Source organism: Alligator mississippiensis, chromosome 2 (assembly GCF_030867095.1).
Source record: "Alligator mississippiensis isolate rAllMis1 chromosome 2, rAllMis1, whole genome shotgun sequence".
NCBI lineage: Eukaryota > Metazoa > Chordata > Crocodylia > Alligatoridae > Alligator > Alligator mississippiensis.
The window spans coordinates 230,353,634-230,371,425 of NC_081825.1; the positions used below are offsets into that span (position 1 = coordinate 230,353,634).

Here is a 17,792-nt window from a genome sequence, read left to right on the forward strand (position 1 = left end):
GAGCTGTGCGGGGCCTGGCAAGCCCTGAGTACATCATCTTCCAGTGCCCAGTGCACTTGCACTTTGTAAGGTAGCAGACTAAAACACTTCAGAGGTGTTTTATCTTGCTACATATTAAAGTCATTTAAAGCAGAATACACCACCAAACATGCAAACAGCAATGCCATTAAAGCAGAACACTACCAAATGTGCAAACAGCAATGCCATTAAAGCAGTGCAAAAGGGCATTTAAGCCACTTTAAAGGCCAATTTTATGGCATGTACAAAAGCCTGTAGTTGTGTATGAAGATTGTTCCTGAAGTTTTTAAGAACTGTTTAGAGAAGGGGTGGCCAACCTGCAGCACACACAACACAAGTGGCATAGGCAGCCACACTGTGGCATGCAGCAGATCAGGGAGGGGATGAGCAGTACGCTGGCAGACAGGACAGGATACAGAAAATAGAGCAGCAGATTGGGCAGGGAGCGAAAGGCAGAGGAGCAGGTTGGGCAGAGGAACAGGATCAGAGTGACCTTCAGAGATGCTGAAGGACTAATTTGTGGCATGCACCAAAAAAAAGGTTGCCCCCCAATGGGTTAGACAAATGCTTGTTCAGGATGATTTAATAGGGACAATCCTGCTTTGAGCAGGGCATTGGTCTTGAAGACCTTCCAGCCCTGTTTTTGTGTGATTCTGTACCCCAGCCAAGTTACATTTCATGTTGATATAATGAATCCCTGCCCACAAAAACAAAACAAGCTATGCTAGTACTGGTATAACCACATCTTCAATAGGGTCTTCTGTTAGCACAGTTTCTTTGGTCAGGTCTCCTATCTTTTTACACCCAACACCAACATGACAATGTCAAAAGTTGTTAGTGTAGATCTCAACTTAGTTTAAACTATTTGGGTACTACCTCGGCGCATCTACACATGTGCCCCACTACCCACTTGGGACTGTGCTAAAGCAAATACTAAATGACTGCACAATACCTGCTGGTCCTGTACAATCCCAGCAGTGCACAGGTCATTTCCAACCGTACTTTGCAGTAGCAATGAGCCACTGTTGAGTAGCAGTGGCATCACGTGGAGTAGCAGTGGCATCACGGTTAGTGCCTGCTGACACTATGTCGCTGTAGTAACGAGCTATGTCACTGTAGCTCATCACTATGGCGACGTAGCATGTAGCTATGCCCCCTGAGTACAACGTTTCCGATCAGAAAAACGATATGGAAAAACGAGTGATTTTTCATTCTAAAATAACTGAAATATAATCCACCTACTTTTATTCAAGTTCTCCAAATTATTTTGGACTGACATGGAACATTCAAAATGTCAGCCCTACTTGTTTGAGAGTGCATCACTAAGAAGAAATTTTATAAGGGAAGTGTGAGTTTACCCTCAAAGGTAACCTAGAAAGAAAAAAAAAGAGTCATGTCCTTTACTTATTTGTTCATAATGTAAAAACCTAAAATGTTGGTTAATTTCTTGTTCTTAAGAGTTTTTTCCTTGCCTTAGAAATGTCAGGCATTTTCCTGCTGCACTGGTTACAGGTGTGAACGGTGTGAAAGGCAGGTTGTCAGCTCTTTCAGACATTAAAAAAAATCAACGGATAGATTTGCACTGACTCCATAGACTTTGCATCAGATCTTAATCAAAGTGTCAGAAACAATAAATGTTTCACAAATAAATATTTCCTTTTCCCATTAACTGTTTATTCAGACATTGACAACAAGTAGGGGTTACCAAAACTAAAGAAACAACAACATTTTTTCCCAGATATATTTTTATTAATCTCTGACCAGGCAAAATCTTAGAATGAGACTGCAGCACTGGAAATTAGTACATACAATGTTTGGTTAATGAAGTTGTAAGGCAGGAAAGACCCCTGCCTCTTTCATGGAAGATGTTGAAAGATATGAATGAAAAATAGACCACAAGAAAAGAAAAATGATGCTGTCATTTAAGGCACTGGATTGGTTCCAAGAAGTACTGAGTTTTATTCCTGTCTCTGCTAGGTCAAACTTCTCAAGTGTGTCTAAGCAAGTCATCTACACCAACATTTTTAGAAATGTCAACCAGTTTTCTGTGTGTCCTTCCTAGGGGCTGACTTTCATCTGAGCTAAGCTCTTGCAAAATTCATAAATTCAATTCAAATCAATGAAAGTTCTGGGTGCTTGTCATCTCTAAAATAAATCCAGCCCAAGGCACCACAAGTTAATTAATGGCCATTTCTGAAAAGTTTGGTTAAATAGCTCTGTGCCACAGTTTCACACTTTAAAATCAAGAATGCTTCCCTATATTTCAGGAGCACAGTAGATAAATTCTTCAATGAATGTAAGGTTCTTGCTACTATGATAGTGAATGTAATAGAAAAGCCCCTAAGGAATTTTATTTTATTTTATTTTATTTATTTTAGAGGCAAGGATTTTTGAAGGTGATATCTTTTATTGGGCCAACAGTATAGTTGGGATAGAGTTAAACAAGTTTTCAAATGCAAGACATTCTTCATCAGGTCTTTATTTATAGCAGACTTTGGGCACTCACTAAACAATGCAGATTAAAAAATATCAATCAGACCGCCACATTCATTTACCATTCTGCATCCTATGGCAGGAACTCTATGGAAAAAATAGTATATTTTGATGTAATTAAGGTTTTACTATAATGTGTATACACAAGGAAAAATTAGGAGTGCACAGATAACTTTAATTCTACTGTTTCCTAACTTTCAAGTGCTTAACTTAATGTAATTCCTTGAATATATTTTGGGAGGGAATATAGATTACATTTTTAAATTTGTGATACTTGCATGTAATCCAATTAAAAAGAAATAGTTTCCATTTCTTGCAGTATTGCCTGAATTAGTTCATTGCAATGCTGCAGTTGATTTGGCTGTTACTATGGCCAAAGGAAGAGAACTGGGAAAGCAGTGGAAATTCTCATTTTAAAACAAAGAATAAGGAAAATAAGAAGACTAGAGCTTTATTAAAAATGTTAATCTTGTTAATGTGTGCCATGGGGTCAGACAATAATTCATTCTGTGCCAGGAGATAAAACCTTTATTTACAGCACTGTCAGATTTTCAGCCTTCCTGACAGTTAAAAAGCCTATTGAACTGGAACAGACAAGAAGTTTGAAAAGGTTTTAAAACTGGTCAGACAGGAAAGAATTTAGACAATGTAACAACATACTCCTAAAGCCAAGTAATTTATCAACTTGCCAGTGGCTGAGTTAGTGTGAAAGTAAGACAGAATGGAAGCCTGATGGTTACATGGGATGCAGAATTACCTAATCCCCACCATACAAGCTTTCCATACAAAAGACTTAAGGAAGGATGTTAGACTTGTTTTTCTCTAATGAACACTGAGCAATAAATGCAATAAGATAATCAGTGAAATAATGTTACAATGAAAAGTATTGCTGCAAATTAGTATGGTTTTGGTTGCCCACCATGCTTATTGCTAATTCTGTACTTAAACATAGAAACAGAAGCTGGAGGTGTTGAAATATATTGGCCTCTAACAGATGCACAAAGTACTTGAGGCAGGTTAAACTCTTCCCTCCACAAACATCACTATCCTGTACACAAAAACTGTGCGAAATCATGGTTCTTTCTAGGAGAAAACTTGTGTGTGTCCAAGTATGAGTTGATCTTGTCATTTATATCTCTGGAGGAATAAGAGGAGTTTCCAGTTCCTCAGCATTTAATTCCTTCCAGAAGCTCCAGGAAATCTTGCTGGGGATCTAGAAGTAAGTAATAAATAGGGTAACTTTACAACATTGCCTGTTCCTTCATTATTGTATATGTTAGCTCCGTGGTTATGGCAAGTGACACTGGTGCTAGAGGCACCAGAATCATAGCCAAGAAAAATATGTCATCCCTCCTCCCCTCCCCCCTAGCTAACTCCAAATAGACCCAAGCTTACACATTAGGCAGTGTGAACAGCTCAGAGAAGGCCATGCACAACTGGAATGGTCCTAAGTTTGCACCCCAACACTGAAGTCAGGCTGTTTCTTGGGAGACCCTGTGTGCCAGAATGTGCATTCAGGGCTGCTCAACATGCTCAGGGCTTTTCCTGCGCTGCCTGCACTGCCTGATTTGTGGGCTTGGGTGTGTGTGTTAACTGAGTGGGTGTATTTCTCAACGGCATACCTGGGCTTTCTGCAGGAGCTATACATAAGACCTTTGAGACACTACACCTTTCCTGTGCTTCTCTTGGAGCACCACATCTACAATATGTACCAGATTTGGCACTTCTCCAGAAGGCACAACCCAGAAAGAAGTTATTTTTTCATACTCAAATAACTGTTTCAGAATGATTTTTACACTAGTATGAAAAGGCATTCCTTATTTCTTTGCCACTCTCTATTCCTAACCAGAAGGTGGAAGATTATGTAGCTAGCGTGCTTTCCTTTTATCTTTCTGGCCAGAAGCTTGCCAACTTTCTTCCCTTCATCCCTTTTCTTAGTATAAAAAATGCTTTGTACACACAAGGGCTTCTTCTGTTTTATCATTTAACAAGGTGTTTACTCTGGTATATAAACTGATGCATACATAAAGAATTTTTTGGAACATTTTTTTAATTAGACACCTTTTGGTTTTACATTGCCTCTACCAACTGCAGTCTGCTTTACAGATTTTTTGTCTGTCTTTTTTCAGCTATGAGGCTGTTAGTAAAGTAACTTCTAATCACAGCCTTATTTGCATCTGAGACAAAGCGCCTTTGTATGTGTCTTAGTCATGATATTCCAAATGTTGGTTAATATCTTTTTAAAACATTTTTTCTCTTATAAAATAGTTCATCCTTCTAGTCTGCTTATAGAGGGATTTCCACACTCTATACCAAATCTACACCCATGCCCCAATTTAAATGTTAGGCTGGTTGGAGCATGTTCTGACCATGTAATCTTATGTCTGTATTTATAATTGGAAGGGAGAAAGGGTGAAGTATTAGAGATAAGAATAATATCTATATATGTATATGGAGTTTCTGTGGATGAGAGTAAAATGAGCAAAGATAAAACTCTTTTGTCCTGTTTTTATAAAGACAGCATCCAGGATATGCAGTTCTCTTGTTGAGTGTCTGATGTATCCAATCTAGCATTCAACATATTGCTAAAATCTCTTTCTAAAATTATTTCTCTTTGGGGGGTATAAAGAATCGTAGAGAATTTATTTTTAAAACCCTTTTTATTTGGAGATATCTTTTCTCTCATTAAATCTTCTTTGAGGATACAAAAGCTACCATCAGTATCACTCATTTGAGCTATTACTGGTGTTTGCATAAGGGCATAACAAAACCTTCCCTTTTAAAAGTTTGTTAGCGAATAACAGATTTGCCCGAAATGTATTCCCTTGAGTTCACTTCCCTTTTCTTTTCTTTTTTTTAATGTTTCTGGTATGCATATGATAGGGTTTTCTTTAGTTCTGCACTGACTTAAGCCCCAATTCAGGATAGCAGTTAACCACATTGGGCATTTTTACACATGCTCCAGGAGTGGCAGGGCAGGGAGGGGCACGCTTTAATTAGATAGGCTCCAAGAGATGCTCTTATTAAAGTGCCTGGGGCATCTTGTGTATCAGCATCTCAGCATTTCAAAATAGCAACAGGGGCACTTTAAATTGAGCTTATTGAACAAGCTTTAGTTAAAGTACCCCTGCCACCATTTTGAAGTGCGGGGACACTGACACATGAGACACGGCGGCTGGTTGGATTGTGCTAATTAGCGTGCTCCAGCAGACTCAATTAATCAAATTGGCTCCAACATGCTGTAATTACAGCATGTCGGAGCAGCCCCCAGCTCATGTACAGGCACCCATTAAGTCCGTTCCTTTTCAGAACAGTACTTAAGTGCCAGCTTAAGTGCTATCCTGGGTAGGCATAGGGTGGCCATCATAGAGGACGTTCCGGTTTTCTGATACTCTGTCCTCTGTCCTCTATTGATACGAAACCCGACGCCTTTATGTCCTCTATTTTTCTCTTCAAGAGAAAGATAGAGGACATAAAGGCATCAGTCTGCATATCAGTAGAGAACAGAGGACAACCAGATTGTCCTCTATGATGACCACCCTCGGTAGGCATGATTTCATAAATTGGGTCTTTTAATCTTTTTAACAGCATTATTTATCTCTTAACAATTTTAAGGTAAGTTCAAAATGATTTTGTCATTCTATATATTTTTGCCACATAATGGGACAACCCATTCAAAATTGGCATTATTGTATTTTAATTCAACCAAAGTTCAACCATATTTTGCAACGTTCTTTAGACTACATTTAAAATAAAATCAAAAATTTTCCAATAAACATTAAATCTCAATACATTTCTCCAGGCCTTCCCTAGCTCAGCTACCTTATACACAATGTTTCATTGTAGTGAACCAAAAGCGTTATGATTTACCATGTTACAACATAAATCTGGCATAGTGTTATAAAATACTGTGATTTCAGCTTATTTAGATATAGACAAAGCAATACCAGAGCAAACCCATATTTTTAAAAATAGGACAGTGGGATCATTGATACCTGCTTAAGGCAGGAAAGTCTTCAGTATTTATAGGATAATGCAAAAAAACCTGACAGTGATCTGCGTGGATTATCTAGTAATTAATAATTGCTGGTAAATAAGAGAAGCAAAAGCTGAAGAGTAGCAGAATTTGAAAAGCAGAGCAGTTGTATACTCTATAGTTCACTGGCTGCCACTTGCATGCTACCAGAGTCTTACACAGAAAAGCAATCCAAATACTACTGGGGGGTTGTATTCCAGAGATGGATTATATATTATTGACACACTCCAGGTCTCCTATGAATCACAGATGGGAAATGATAGCAATACAGAAAAGACAGCAATGGCAGCAGAACAGAGTAGAATTATGTGGTTTCCCTATAACTGTTGAAGTCTTAGAGAAAGGTGATGAGAGTTTGGTGTTAGCCCCAACTTTGATTTGTGGTAGATGCAATGATGAAAATAATTTTGTTCCAACTTCTTAAATTAAGAACTTCTTGTTCCAACTTCTTAAATTTAAGAGACAGTTAAAGGAAGATAGTTCTCAGTTTCATAACTGCTGCTGTGCTTTGCATATCCTGCTTCCTTCATTACAGTTCGGCTAACCCATTCCCTTCCCTGTATCTTAGTCCTCTGTGTGTATGTATATATTTGGGTTTCTGCTGGTGGTTCCACATTCTGCATGCCTTCTTAGTACTGGAGCATATGCTTTCCCATAAATGATATAGATTATGGGTTAGCTTCCTACAGTCTTCTGTGTTCTTGAGAAATGGCTTCTATCTGTTGTTGGTGATAAAACCATGTGTTTTGATGTCATTGTTCTGAATTGTCTTTGTGTTGTAAACCTGCATTGAAATGTTCTTCCCTAAGAGTTAGTTTTTCATATTGGGCTGAAAACACTTCATCCTTGTGTAGCAGTTCATTTTACTATAACCTATGGCTTTTAATTGTCCCTCCCATAATGAAGAGCTGACTTAATACTCTGTGCTAATCTTGTTTTGACCTATAAAAGGTAAGTAATTTCTCTAACCATTCCTAAAGATTGTAGTAATGTGTTAAAAGGTTTCTCTCTTCTTGTTTATCTTTATTTATTTTTACTTTTCACATCAATTTTTCACTTGTAGCATGAGCTTTTCCTTGTGTCATTCTCTTTTACTTGATAAAATACCCTTGTGACCACTATGATTTAAAGCACACCATATCATGTATATTTAAATACATCTAGTCTGTTGCAAACAGTGATTCCATGTATCAAACCAGTCACAACTGATAGATAGAATTTGTCATCAGGTTTCTTGTTTTTACCATTCCCTCCCTTTGTTTTAAATTACTGTATTTCACATAATGTTTAGTGCTTCTGCCCATTCAAAGAAGGCCTACTTTGCATTTCAGAGCATTGAAATTATAACTTGCTATAATAAAATCCTATATTTAAAGGTCAGAGCAATAGAAAGTGGAGGTTCTCCTCTCTGATATTTTCTGCCTGGGTCACATATGATTGTGGATGAAAGCCCAGTTTATTCAGAGGTCCTCTACAATGATGTATTGTGTGTCAGGGGGATGTAGACAGGAAAAAAATTAGGACTATAGCTTTCCTGTGAAATACCGTAGTATAGCTAGGTACATAACTATGTGTGGAGTAGTCCTCTGAGTAAGAGAAGAATTAGTTGTTACAAACCTCTTCCAACAAAACATGATACAATATGTGACAGTACACAAGACTATTTAACCTAAGTTAGGTGTGAAACAAATACAAATTTTAAAAATGTCATAGATTCAAAGAGGCAAAGCATAAGCATGAAAAAGACACACATAGCAAATGGCATTTAGACAAAGCTCCACAATAGGTTAAGGTTATAAAATACTGTCTTTTTTTTTTTTAGATTTAAAGTAGCAATTATAATGAAAAAATGTTTTAAAAAACATATATGCTTAGGATATAAACATGAAATATATAACATACAAGAATATTTGATTATGCCATCAGTCATGTTAAAATACAGTGTGCAGCCACAGCTGTGAGCACAGGCTGGGAAATGATTGAGTCGAGCTGATCAAGCTCTTTTTTTCATTGCCAACGATTCCTTTCCCACAGCTGCTTTTAAAATTTATGGAAACAAATTATGTCCCATACTGCATATGTTGTCAATCAGGTGAGTGATAAAAGTGTAAACTTCAGGTCTGCTGTAAGACACCACAAAGCACAATTTAGCTTGGTTATTTAAGTCCTCTGTGTGCACAGAATAAAAAAATGACCTCCAAGAGGCTATGTTTGAAGCCAGCTGTCTCATTGCCACTGTCATTTGGACAATGAAAGAGAGCGCTATTCTGTCAGCACGGTTTTATAGTAGAAGATTTGACCTGCAAATCTCAGCTACTCTGTTCATTATAAATCTCTTGTTTTTGTCCATACACTAGCTCCACTATAGGTTGGAAGGGCTTAAAGATGAACTCAGGAGGAATAGAGGCTACGACTCGAGAGTAACTATTACTGCTCAAAGGAGCTGCTTTCCATTCGCAAACATTGCTTTGCGCTATGGGTTTGGGCTCCTTCTGTTCCTCTACCTTGTTGAAGACTCTTTTTACTCATTTTACTTCTTTAGCACTGTCTTTGTCCACTAACATTTTTCCTCTCTCTAGTAGCTTTATCTGTGTCCTTTGGAGCACATATTTTTAATTAGTTTGTTTTAAGAGATTGTTTCTGAGTTGTTGTGTTTTGGTTTGGTTTGGTTGGGTTTTTTTCTTTAGGAGTGTGTTGTCGTTTCACTAGGTTTCATTCCACGGTTTGCTGAATTGCTTGATTATTTTGCAGCAGGCCCATTCCTTATTTTCTCTTTCCATGTGGTTTTCAATAAAAATTAGAGTGCCTCTTTCATTTTAAATGATATCTTATGCATATAGACCCATCTCTCTTTTTGCATACCACATCTTTGGAGTCATCCTGTACCAACCCCAATTCTTTCTCTGTCTCTCTTTCTCTGTCCTTCTCTCTATGTCCCTGTCTTTCTCTTCCACTCTCTCATACCATTATACCTTCTTTTTTGGACCAGAATTGTTCTTCAGTAAATCATAAAGAGATATTTTCCTCTTCCACTGAGCTATTATTTTATCCTGTCTGTGAAATCTAGAAAAACAACTCTGGGCCAAATTGGGGCATCACTGACATTTTGTTTGGAATTTCCCTTTGTGGTATTTTTGCTGGGAAGAAGGGTGGGTTCAGTTTTTTGTTTATTTGTTTTTAAACACAACAATTTTTTTCAGGGAAGGACACCATAAACCACTCTAAGTTGCAACATTACTGTCATAAATTATTCCATTACAATAAATAGACTGTGTTATGCTGTAGACTCTAGTTTGTTCTGTGACTATACATTTGGGGCAAGCTGCTGTGGATGGAAGAAAGAGGATTAAATATCAGGGAGGAATCAGTTTCAGACTTAAGAGATGGCTCTATTTTGAAAAGAGAGTAAAAATGGCATTTTGGGGTTCATCATTCCTCCATCCTTTCCAGATTAAGTTACAGGCAAAAAGATGTCTCTCTTGGCACCAGCCCAGCAAACTTGGTTTGATAACTGAAAGTTAAACTGGGCTCTTTCTTCCTAAGCTGTCTTCATCAGTGATAAAGATTTTTTGGAGAAAATTATGCCCTCAGTGTACCCTGTGCAACTCCATTATCTGGGAATCATTTGCTCAGCTGTAATTTATTAACCCTGTCATTTAAACATAGTAACACTTGTATTGATGAAGCACAAAAAGGAAAAGAATCCAGTTTACACTGTCTTTAGGACTTATCTTCCCTGCAAAGTTCACTTCAATTATATAAATCAAGCATTGGTCCTCACCTGAGTCCCATTCTCACACAAAAGTCTGTCACTCAAATGTGGTGATAGTTTTAACACAAGTTGGCGAGTCCACATGGAAGTAAAAATTACAGTTTAAGATGCAACAATTAATCACATCATCCGTGCCTCTTGAATGTTGTTTCATGATGTGGCCGTTAGGCAAACTTGAGAGAAATTAACTCAAGGGTAGATACCTTGAGTTACCACAGGAGTGAAGACATAGGCCCTTTGCACACACCACAAAATTGACCTTTAAAGCAGCTTAAATGCCCTTTTGCATTGCTTTAATGGTGCGACTATTTACACTGTCGGCAGCATATTGCACATTAAATGATCTTGGGACACAGCAAAATACAACATGTCCAAGGTGTTTTACTTTGCTACCTTACAGCTGTGGAGGGAAATACCAAGCCCTGTGCAGCTCAGGGGCTGTGTAGGCAGCCTGGTGGCAGCCCGTACAATCAGGCGTCACTGAAGGGGGGAAAAAAGCAGCGAACTTGAACTTAATTTTTTTTCCTCCCCGGAGCCTACCTGCCTGAGCTGCTTGGGGGCCCGGTGCTTTCCTCCACGGCTGTGGGGGGACTGGTGCTTCCCTCCACAGCTGCGGTGCCCCCTGGGACTGCCCGGGCCGGGTGCCTGCAGGCAGGTGCCACCTGGGGAATGCCACTGCCACCGCGGAGGGAAGCACCGCCCCCTCTCCCCCACCACCCCCCCGCAGCTCAGGGATCACTCAGCCCGCTGGCAACTTGCCCTCCCCTCCTCCCCTGCCATCAGAGAGGCAGGTAAGGATCAGACCCAACCCTTGTGTACATGCCATGGGGGTTTACTTTGCCCTAAATTGAAGCAGTGTTTTTAAAAACACACCAGTTCAATTTAGGGAGAATTAAACCGAAGTAAACCCCCGTGATGTGTACAAGCAGCCATAATCCAAGCAGTGATGGCTCTGTAGAACTAACACTAACAAAAAATTATTATATTATCCATAGCAAGCAGATGTCATTTTAAATAAATGGGATTTAATTTACCACTGTTATTTCAATGTTACATGAATGTGCACTATTAATTTCATTGGAGTTACACTAGCATAAAGCTTGCAAAAGTTAAGGCACCTTAGGGTGTCTTTACATGTGCTTGAGGGAGGGGGAGGGGTGAACTTTAATTAACATGGTTCTCAGGAGTGTCTGTAATTAAAGCACCCAGAGCATCTCGTGTATTCAGCATCCTGAGCTTCAAAATGGCAGCAGGGGGCGCTTTAACTAAAGCTCATTCAACAAACTTTAGTTAAAGTGCCCCCACCACCATTTTGAAGCACGGAGATGCTGAATACACATGATGCTAAGGCTGCTGGAGCATGCTAATTAGCACACTCCAGTAAACTTGATTAATCGAGTCTGCTCCAGTGCGTGCTAATTAGCATGCGTCAGACCAGGCATCCGGCACATGTGTAGGGGCCCTTAGAGACTAGCTTCAGACTAATCAGCTGACTGCCTCTTAGCATAAAACTAGAGTAACACAGCTGGAATCAAGCCTACAGAGAACAGATCAGTTGAATAAGGAAGTGCCATTTTTATACACTCTTCGAAGTAGAGCTACACTGTAAAAGTCACATTAAACAGCATTTAGCTAAACTAGACTTAAACAACTGAGTAAATTCATCTAGCTCCAGCCAGAAGCTGTTTGTACAGCTGTGAAGCAGAACCATTAAATGTTTTCAGACGCAACGCAGTCTAACTTGGTAACATTTTGATCTTTTGTTTATGACACCTTGGTGATTCAACTGAAAGTGGCAATAATTAAGTTTTCAAACAGATTATGACTATATACTTTTGTTATAGTTTTTGTCTGGGGATAAATTATACAGGATTTAGGTTTAGGTTTACTGCAGTAACAATTATATATGAGTGAACTTGGCATGTTAATGTAAAATTGAAGTTTGAATGTATTTCTGAAAGATTTGTAGTAATTTTTTAACATGGCACTCTGTCCTTTAGGCTGGCTTGTTTGTTTTTTTAATTGCTGATATCAGATTCAGGTTGTCAACAAATAACCTTGGGCTTAAATATATGCATCATATACATACTATATAAGACTGTTAATGTCCAAAAATATGTAGAGCCTCTGTCTCTAGATCCCAGGAGCTTGCCCATTAAATCTACATATCTTGCTATGGGTGTTATCTGTGAAATCTCACAGAATCTGTTCTCTCTCTGCAGGTCCAGTCCAGGTGCAGCAGCAAAGAAAATATCCTCAGAGCCAGTAAGTATTGCAGCCTTCCAGCCATACATTTGAACTATAACTCCTGTTTTAGATAGGAAGGGAGCAGCAAGTTTCAGTCATATTTTGGTGGAATAAGAGGAGGACAGGAAAGGGTTCATTTAAGTACCCAGCAGGAACGGAAAAAAATAGGTCAGTGGATTTTGAGACAAAAAGAAAAGGGAAAGAAAGGAAAAATATAAATAGCCTTTACCTTTCTAAAATAGCAGTTAGTGTCTATACGTTAATGGGTATTTTCTTAGTTCTCATTTCAGTCTATGCTTTTTAAGTATATACTAAGTATTTAAGTATATATAAGTATATACTACTAAAAATGATAGAGACTTTGCCATAGTGCACATACAAATGTCACAGAAGAATTAACACACAAAAATGGAAATTCTTCAGAATAATGTAATGATTTTGGGGGGAGGAAGGTTAAGAAAAGCTGAGCTAAAGAAGGAAAAATAAAACTGGATACCAAACAAAGCTGGAGAGAGGCTTGGTCAATGCCCTGCCCATCACCTGGGGATTAGACTGCTTTCCTGGGAACCAGGAGATACAGGCTCAAAACACCTTGGGCTGCAGGGGGAGGGAAGGGAATTAAAATGTGGTTCTTTTGCTCCCTTGGAAAGTGCTTTAACCACTTGACCCTCTGAGCTAAAAGGTCAGAGGACCCTCCTCCTTTTCCAGCATCTAACACCCAGTAGTTATAGTTTTTCTGTGACTAAAGTTTTGGGGCTTATCAAGCCTTATATGTATACCTGGGTGATTCTGTTTTCTCACATAGCTGCCCAATCATAATCCTACTGTGCATGTTTAGTAGGTTAGCACAGGCAATGCTAGGCACTTCTACATGTGCATTAATGCTCTGTAGTTACATGTATTAAGTTTAGTACCTGTAATAACAGGTACTAACTCAGTGCTCAGTAACTGACACTACTGTGCAGTAGCGCCAGCACACACCTTTTTAGGTGCTAATTCTACTGCACATCAGTGCATTAGCATGGCTTTTGCCCTGACACGCTAATACACAGTAGAATTAGTCTACTGCGCATTTAGTGTCTTGTGTAGACACACTACTGGCTGAATTGCAAACTGCAGGTAAGTGCTAAAAGCAGCAATTAGGCAGTTACATACACATTATACTTAGGCATGTACAGTGTCCCTCTTTTAAGTAAACCACTCTCAGTCCAAAACTGATATAAAATAAATGTACTATTTGGTCTGCGTCTGAGCAACATGGGAAGTTGGTCATATGGTCAAACAGAAGAATGGTATTCAGGATTCCTGGGTTCTGTTGCTTGTTCTCCAAATGATTAGTTGAGTGGCCTTAGGCAAATCACTTCACTTCTCTGCCTAAATTAATTGACTTCTGGTATGAGTATTTTATTAGTTTATCATAGAGAGCATAGTGGAATGTAATGAATTATCTTTAAAGCACTTTGGGATAAGTGAATCATTCTTTGGCAAGACTCAGAATCTCTTAGGCAGTCTTGACAAACAAGAACTCTGTCATTCCATAAATGAAATAAGTATCCTTATAAGTTAAAGCTGTCCATTAAGGGTGTGCGAAATGGGCCGTATCTGATTCAGATCAGCCCAAATTGGGGACAGTGATTTGATTCGTTGATTTGCATCACTGTCCTGATTCAATTTGGCCAAATCCAAATCTGAAGATTCAGTGCTGATTCAGACAATCAGTGATTCGGCCATACACACAGCTTTAAGTGTTTTTTCTACATACCTCAAGGTACCAGGCATGGCTCATGAATGCTACGATGCTGGGGTGGAGTGTCCCACAGGAGTGGGGGGGGGGTTCCCCTGCGTACTCAGCAGCAAACCAGGAAGTGGACCAGAAGTACTTCTGGTCCACTTATGGGTCCACCGCAGTGCACTCCCTGGCAGACCCAGAAGTGGACCGAAAGTTCTTCTGGTCCACTTCTGGGTCCACTGCCAATCATCCTAGAGACACCCCCCATACTCCCGTGGGATGCTCCATCCACCCCAGCATCTCAGCATTCACGAGCCCCCTGGTACCTTGAGGTATGTAGAAAAAACATTTAAAGCTGTGTCTATGTCCAAATCATCTAATCTTTCTGAATCTCTCTGAATCAATTCGGAGGGTTCTGATTCATTTTGGAGAAATTAAAGGGTCTCCTGATTCAATTTGGATTAGATTCGGGTTCCAAACTGGGTCGAATCTCCACTGAATCGAATCAGCGACTGAAGCTTTGCACAGCCCTACTGTCCATGTAAGTGAGTGTTTTCCCCTCAATTTAGCTAGTTGACACATCAGAAAGAAATTAATTAGAAGGTGGGGAGTGGAAGGTCTGTATGTTTCCTTCCTCTTTTGTACATTAGTGTTATGATTTCCTGAAGGGTGCAGTGACATAGCAGTTTTGGTCTCTCACTGTGGCTCCAGAGGTATGAATTTGAGCCCTACTCTGGGCTTTTGCTGAAGAATGCTCCAACTATACATGGGCATATGATCATTTTGGCAGGTGCGTCAAAGGTGGGTGAAATGATGCTAGCCATAAAACTCCCTTGTATGTGGTGATATTTATAGGAACTGGCATGTCTTAAGTACACTAGTCAAATTGGCTATCTATGTTCAGGTAGACCTTTGATTTTAATTATGAATGTATACAAAAGGTTTGTTTGGGTTGCATGGGTGTCTGGTGCCTCTTGAGTCAGGGGAGGCACATGCCCCCCTCCCTCCCCTCCCCCCCCGCCCCCGACACCAGTCAGCGACCAGGGCAGGGTCCCCCAGCGACCAATCCCGCTGACTGCAGCCACTTTTGCTGGCAGCCCTGCTCCCCAGCCGGCTCTCACAGGGGGGCAGTGGTGCTCTGGTGTTCCCACCTGCCCTGCTACCCACCAGCTAAACAGGGAGCGCAGCCTGACAGGTCTTATTTTGGGTGTCTAATAATGGTTTTAGTGCAAAGGAAAACCTAAAATCATCAAATTCACTACAACAGCTAACAGAAACATTTTATGATTGTATTCTCTCTTTCTCTCTCTCTTACAATCAGATAAATGTATTTTATAAAAATAGTACTACTTTACCAAAAGTACTGTTCTAGCTACCAGTATCTTTTATTCCTGCTAATACAACAGTGGGAGACTGAGTTGGATTCTATTACTTCTATTAGGAAAGAACTGTCGGCTAAATTCTTGTTGCAGAATTATTAATCTTTGTAGTGTCCATCTTGGAAAAAGCCCAGTTGAATTATCAGATCACAAGAGAAGTTTGTAGGTCTGTTAGGAAATATCGCCTGTTTTACTTTTAAACTAAGCATACTTTATCTGGATTGACTGAGAAGCCCTCTGTAACATTACAGTTATCGTGCAATTAACTGGTTGCTACTGAGTTTTAATTTGCATGTGTAACAGGGTCTTCCCTGTGGCTGGGAGTCCCATTAGGTGGCAGGGCTCTCAGCCACAGTGGTACATTATGCCCAGCCGGGGCTGAAAGTTCTGCAACTGAAGGGACTCTCAGCCCCAACAACAGCTGCCAACTCTGGGTCCTGGCAGCACCCTGCAACTTCCAGGACCCTGAGTCCTACAGCTGTGAACAGGGCCATCCCTGGGGGGAGGGGGAGGGGGCAAAATGGGGCAACCACCCTGGGCCGTGCAGAGCTGCACTGCTGCCAGCTTCACATTCAGCCACTTGGCACCCCCCACCCTCCACCACTGAATCTGCCGCCAGCTTCCTCATGTCTGGGGATGGGGCCCCGCACCCTGCTTGGGTCACCTCTGGCTGTGAATGCTGGTTCCCCACCATGTGCCTCCCGGTGCTGGGACCCAGCTAGGACTTGGCAGCCAAGGGTGTGGCTGCAATCTCCCAGGCCCAAGGGTGTGTGAAATCCCTGAGGCTGGGAGACCATGGCAACTGCAATCTCCCAGCCACAGGCGTGTGCAGGGCACCCCCACATCTGGAAGCCCCTCAGCTGAAGGCTTGATTTTTGCAAGTGCAGGGGGAGGGATCGGGATTGGGTTCCCCCTGTACCAGCAATAAGGCAGCATGGGATCTAATGTGCAATCCTACAGTCATGCCTTCTGCCATGCATGTGTGGCATGGCAGGTGGTGCAATTATGTGGACTGCACATTAGATCCCATTACACCATTACCTTCACGTGTAGAGGGGCCCAAAAAGATTGAATGTAGGAGCCCATGTAGGGCAGCACAGTCTGGGGAGAAGGTGAGCAGCCCTTCAGTGGTGAAAGAAGAGGTTAGGGACTGTTTGGAAAAGCTGGATGGGTACAATTCCATGGGACCAGATGCAATGCATCCAAGGGTGCTGAGGATGTTGACTGATGTGATTGGAGAGCCACTGGCTGTTTCTTTGAAAACTCATAGCAATTGGAGGAGGTCCTGAATGACTGGAAAAGAGCAAATATAGTGCCCATCTTTAAGAAAGGGAAGAAGGAGATTCCAGGGACCTACCAGTCGGCCTCACCTCAGTCCCTGGAAAAATCATGGAGCAGGTCCTCAAATAATCCATTTCTAAGCTCTTGGAGGAGAAGAAGGTGATTAGGAACAGTCAGCATAGATTCACCAAGGGCAAGTCATGCCAAACTTACTTGGTTGCTGTCTGTGATGAGATAACTGGCTCTGTGGATGTGGGGAAAGCAGTGGGCGTAACATACCTTGACTTTAGCAAGGCTTTTGATACCATCTCCCACAGCATTCTTGCAAGCAAGCTGAGGAAGTATGGGTTGAATGAATGGACTGTATGGTGGATAGAAAGCTGGCTGGATTGGAAGGCTCAGCAGGTAGTAATCAATGGTTCAATGTCTACCTGGCAACCAGTATCACATGGATACTCCAGGGGGTCAATCCTGGGACCGGTTTTGTTCAAAATCTTCATTAATGATCTAGAAGATGGGATGGATTGCACCCTCAGCATGTTCCTAGATGATACCAAGTTGGAGGGTGTAGTAGATACACTAGAGGGTAGGGCTAGGATTCAGAGTGACCTAGACAAATTGGAGGATTGGGCCAAAATAAATCTCATAAGGTTCAGCAAGGACAAGTGCAATGTCCTGCACTTAGGATGGAAACATTTTGTGCACTGCTGCAGCCTTGGGACTGACTGGCTAATCAGCAGTTCTGCAGCAAGGGACCTGGGGGTTACAGTGGACAATAAGCTGGATATGAGTCAGCAATGTACCTTTGTTGCCAAGAAGGCTAACAGCACACTGGGC

At 40.8% G+C, this 17,792-nt stretch overlaps 1 protein-coding gene and 1 long non-coding RNA gene across 16 annotated transcripts in view; one reads left to right on the forward strand and one right to left on the reverse strand.

Annotated features, from left to right (window-relative positions):
- Window positions 1-17,792, forward strand: part of GPHN (gephyrin) — a 631,726-nt gene that overhangs the window by 515,358 nt on the left and 98,576 nt on the right. For all 15 annotated transcript variants that reach the window (XM_059722870.1, XM_059722873.1, XM_059722869.1 and 12 more), the window contains one exon: window positions 12,542-12,584. In XM_059722870.1, the coding sequence (XP_059578853.1) occupies window positions 12,542-12,584 (43 nt within the window). The remainder of the gene's footprint in view (window positions 1-12,541; window positions 12,585-17,792) is intronic.
- Window positions 1-17,792, reverse strand: part of LOC109280498 (uncharacterized) — a 112,843-nt gene that overhangs the window by 38,235 nt on the left and 56,816 nt on the right. The gene's annotated exons all lie outside the window — the stretch shown is intronic.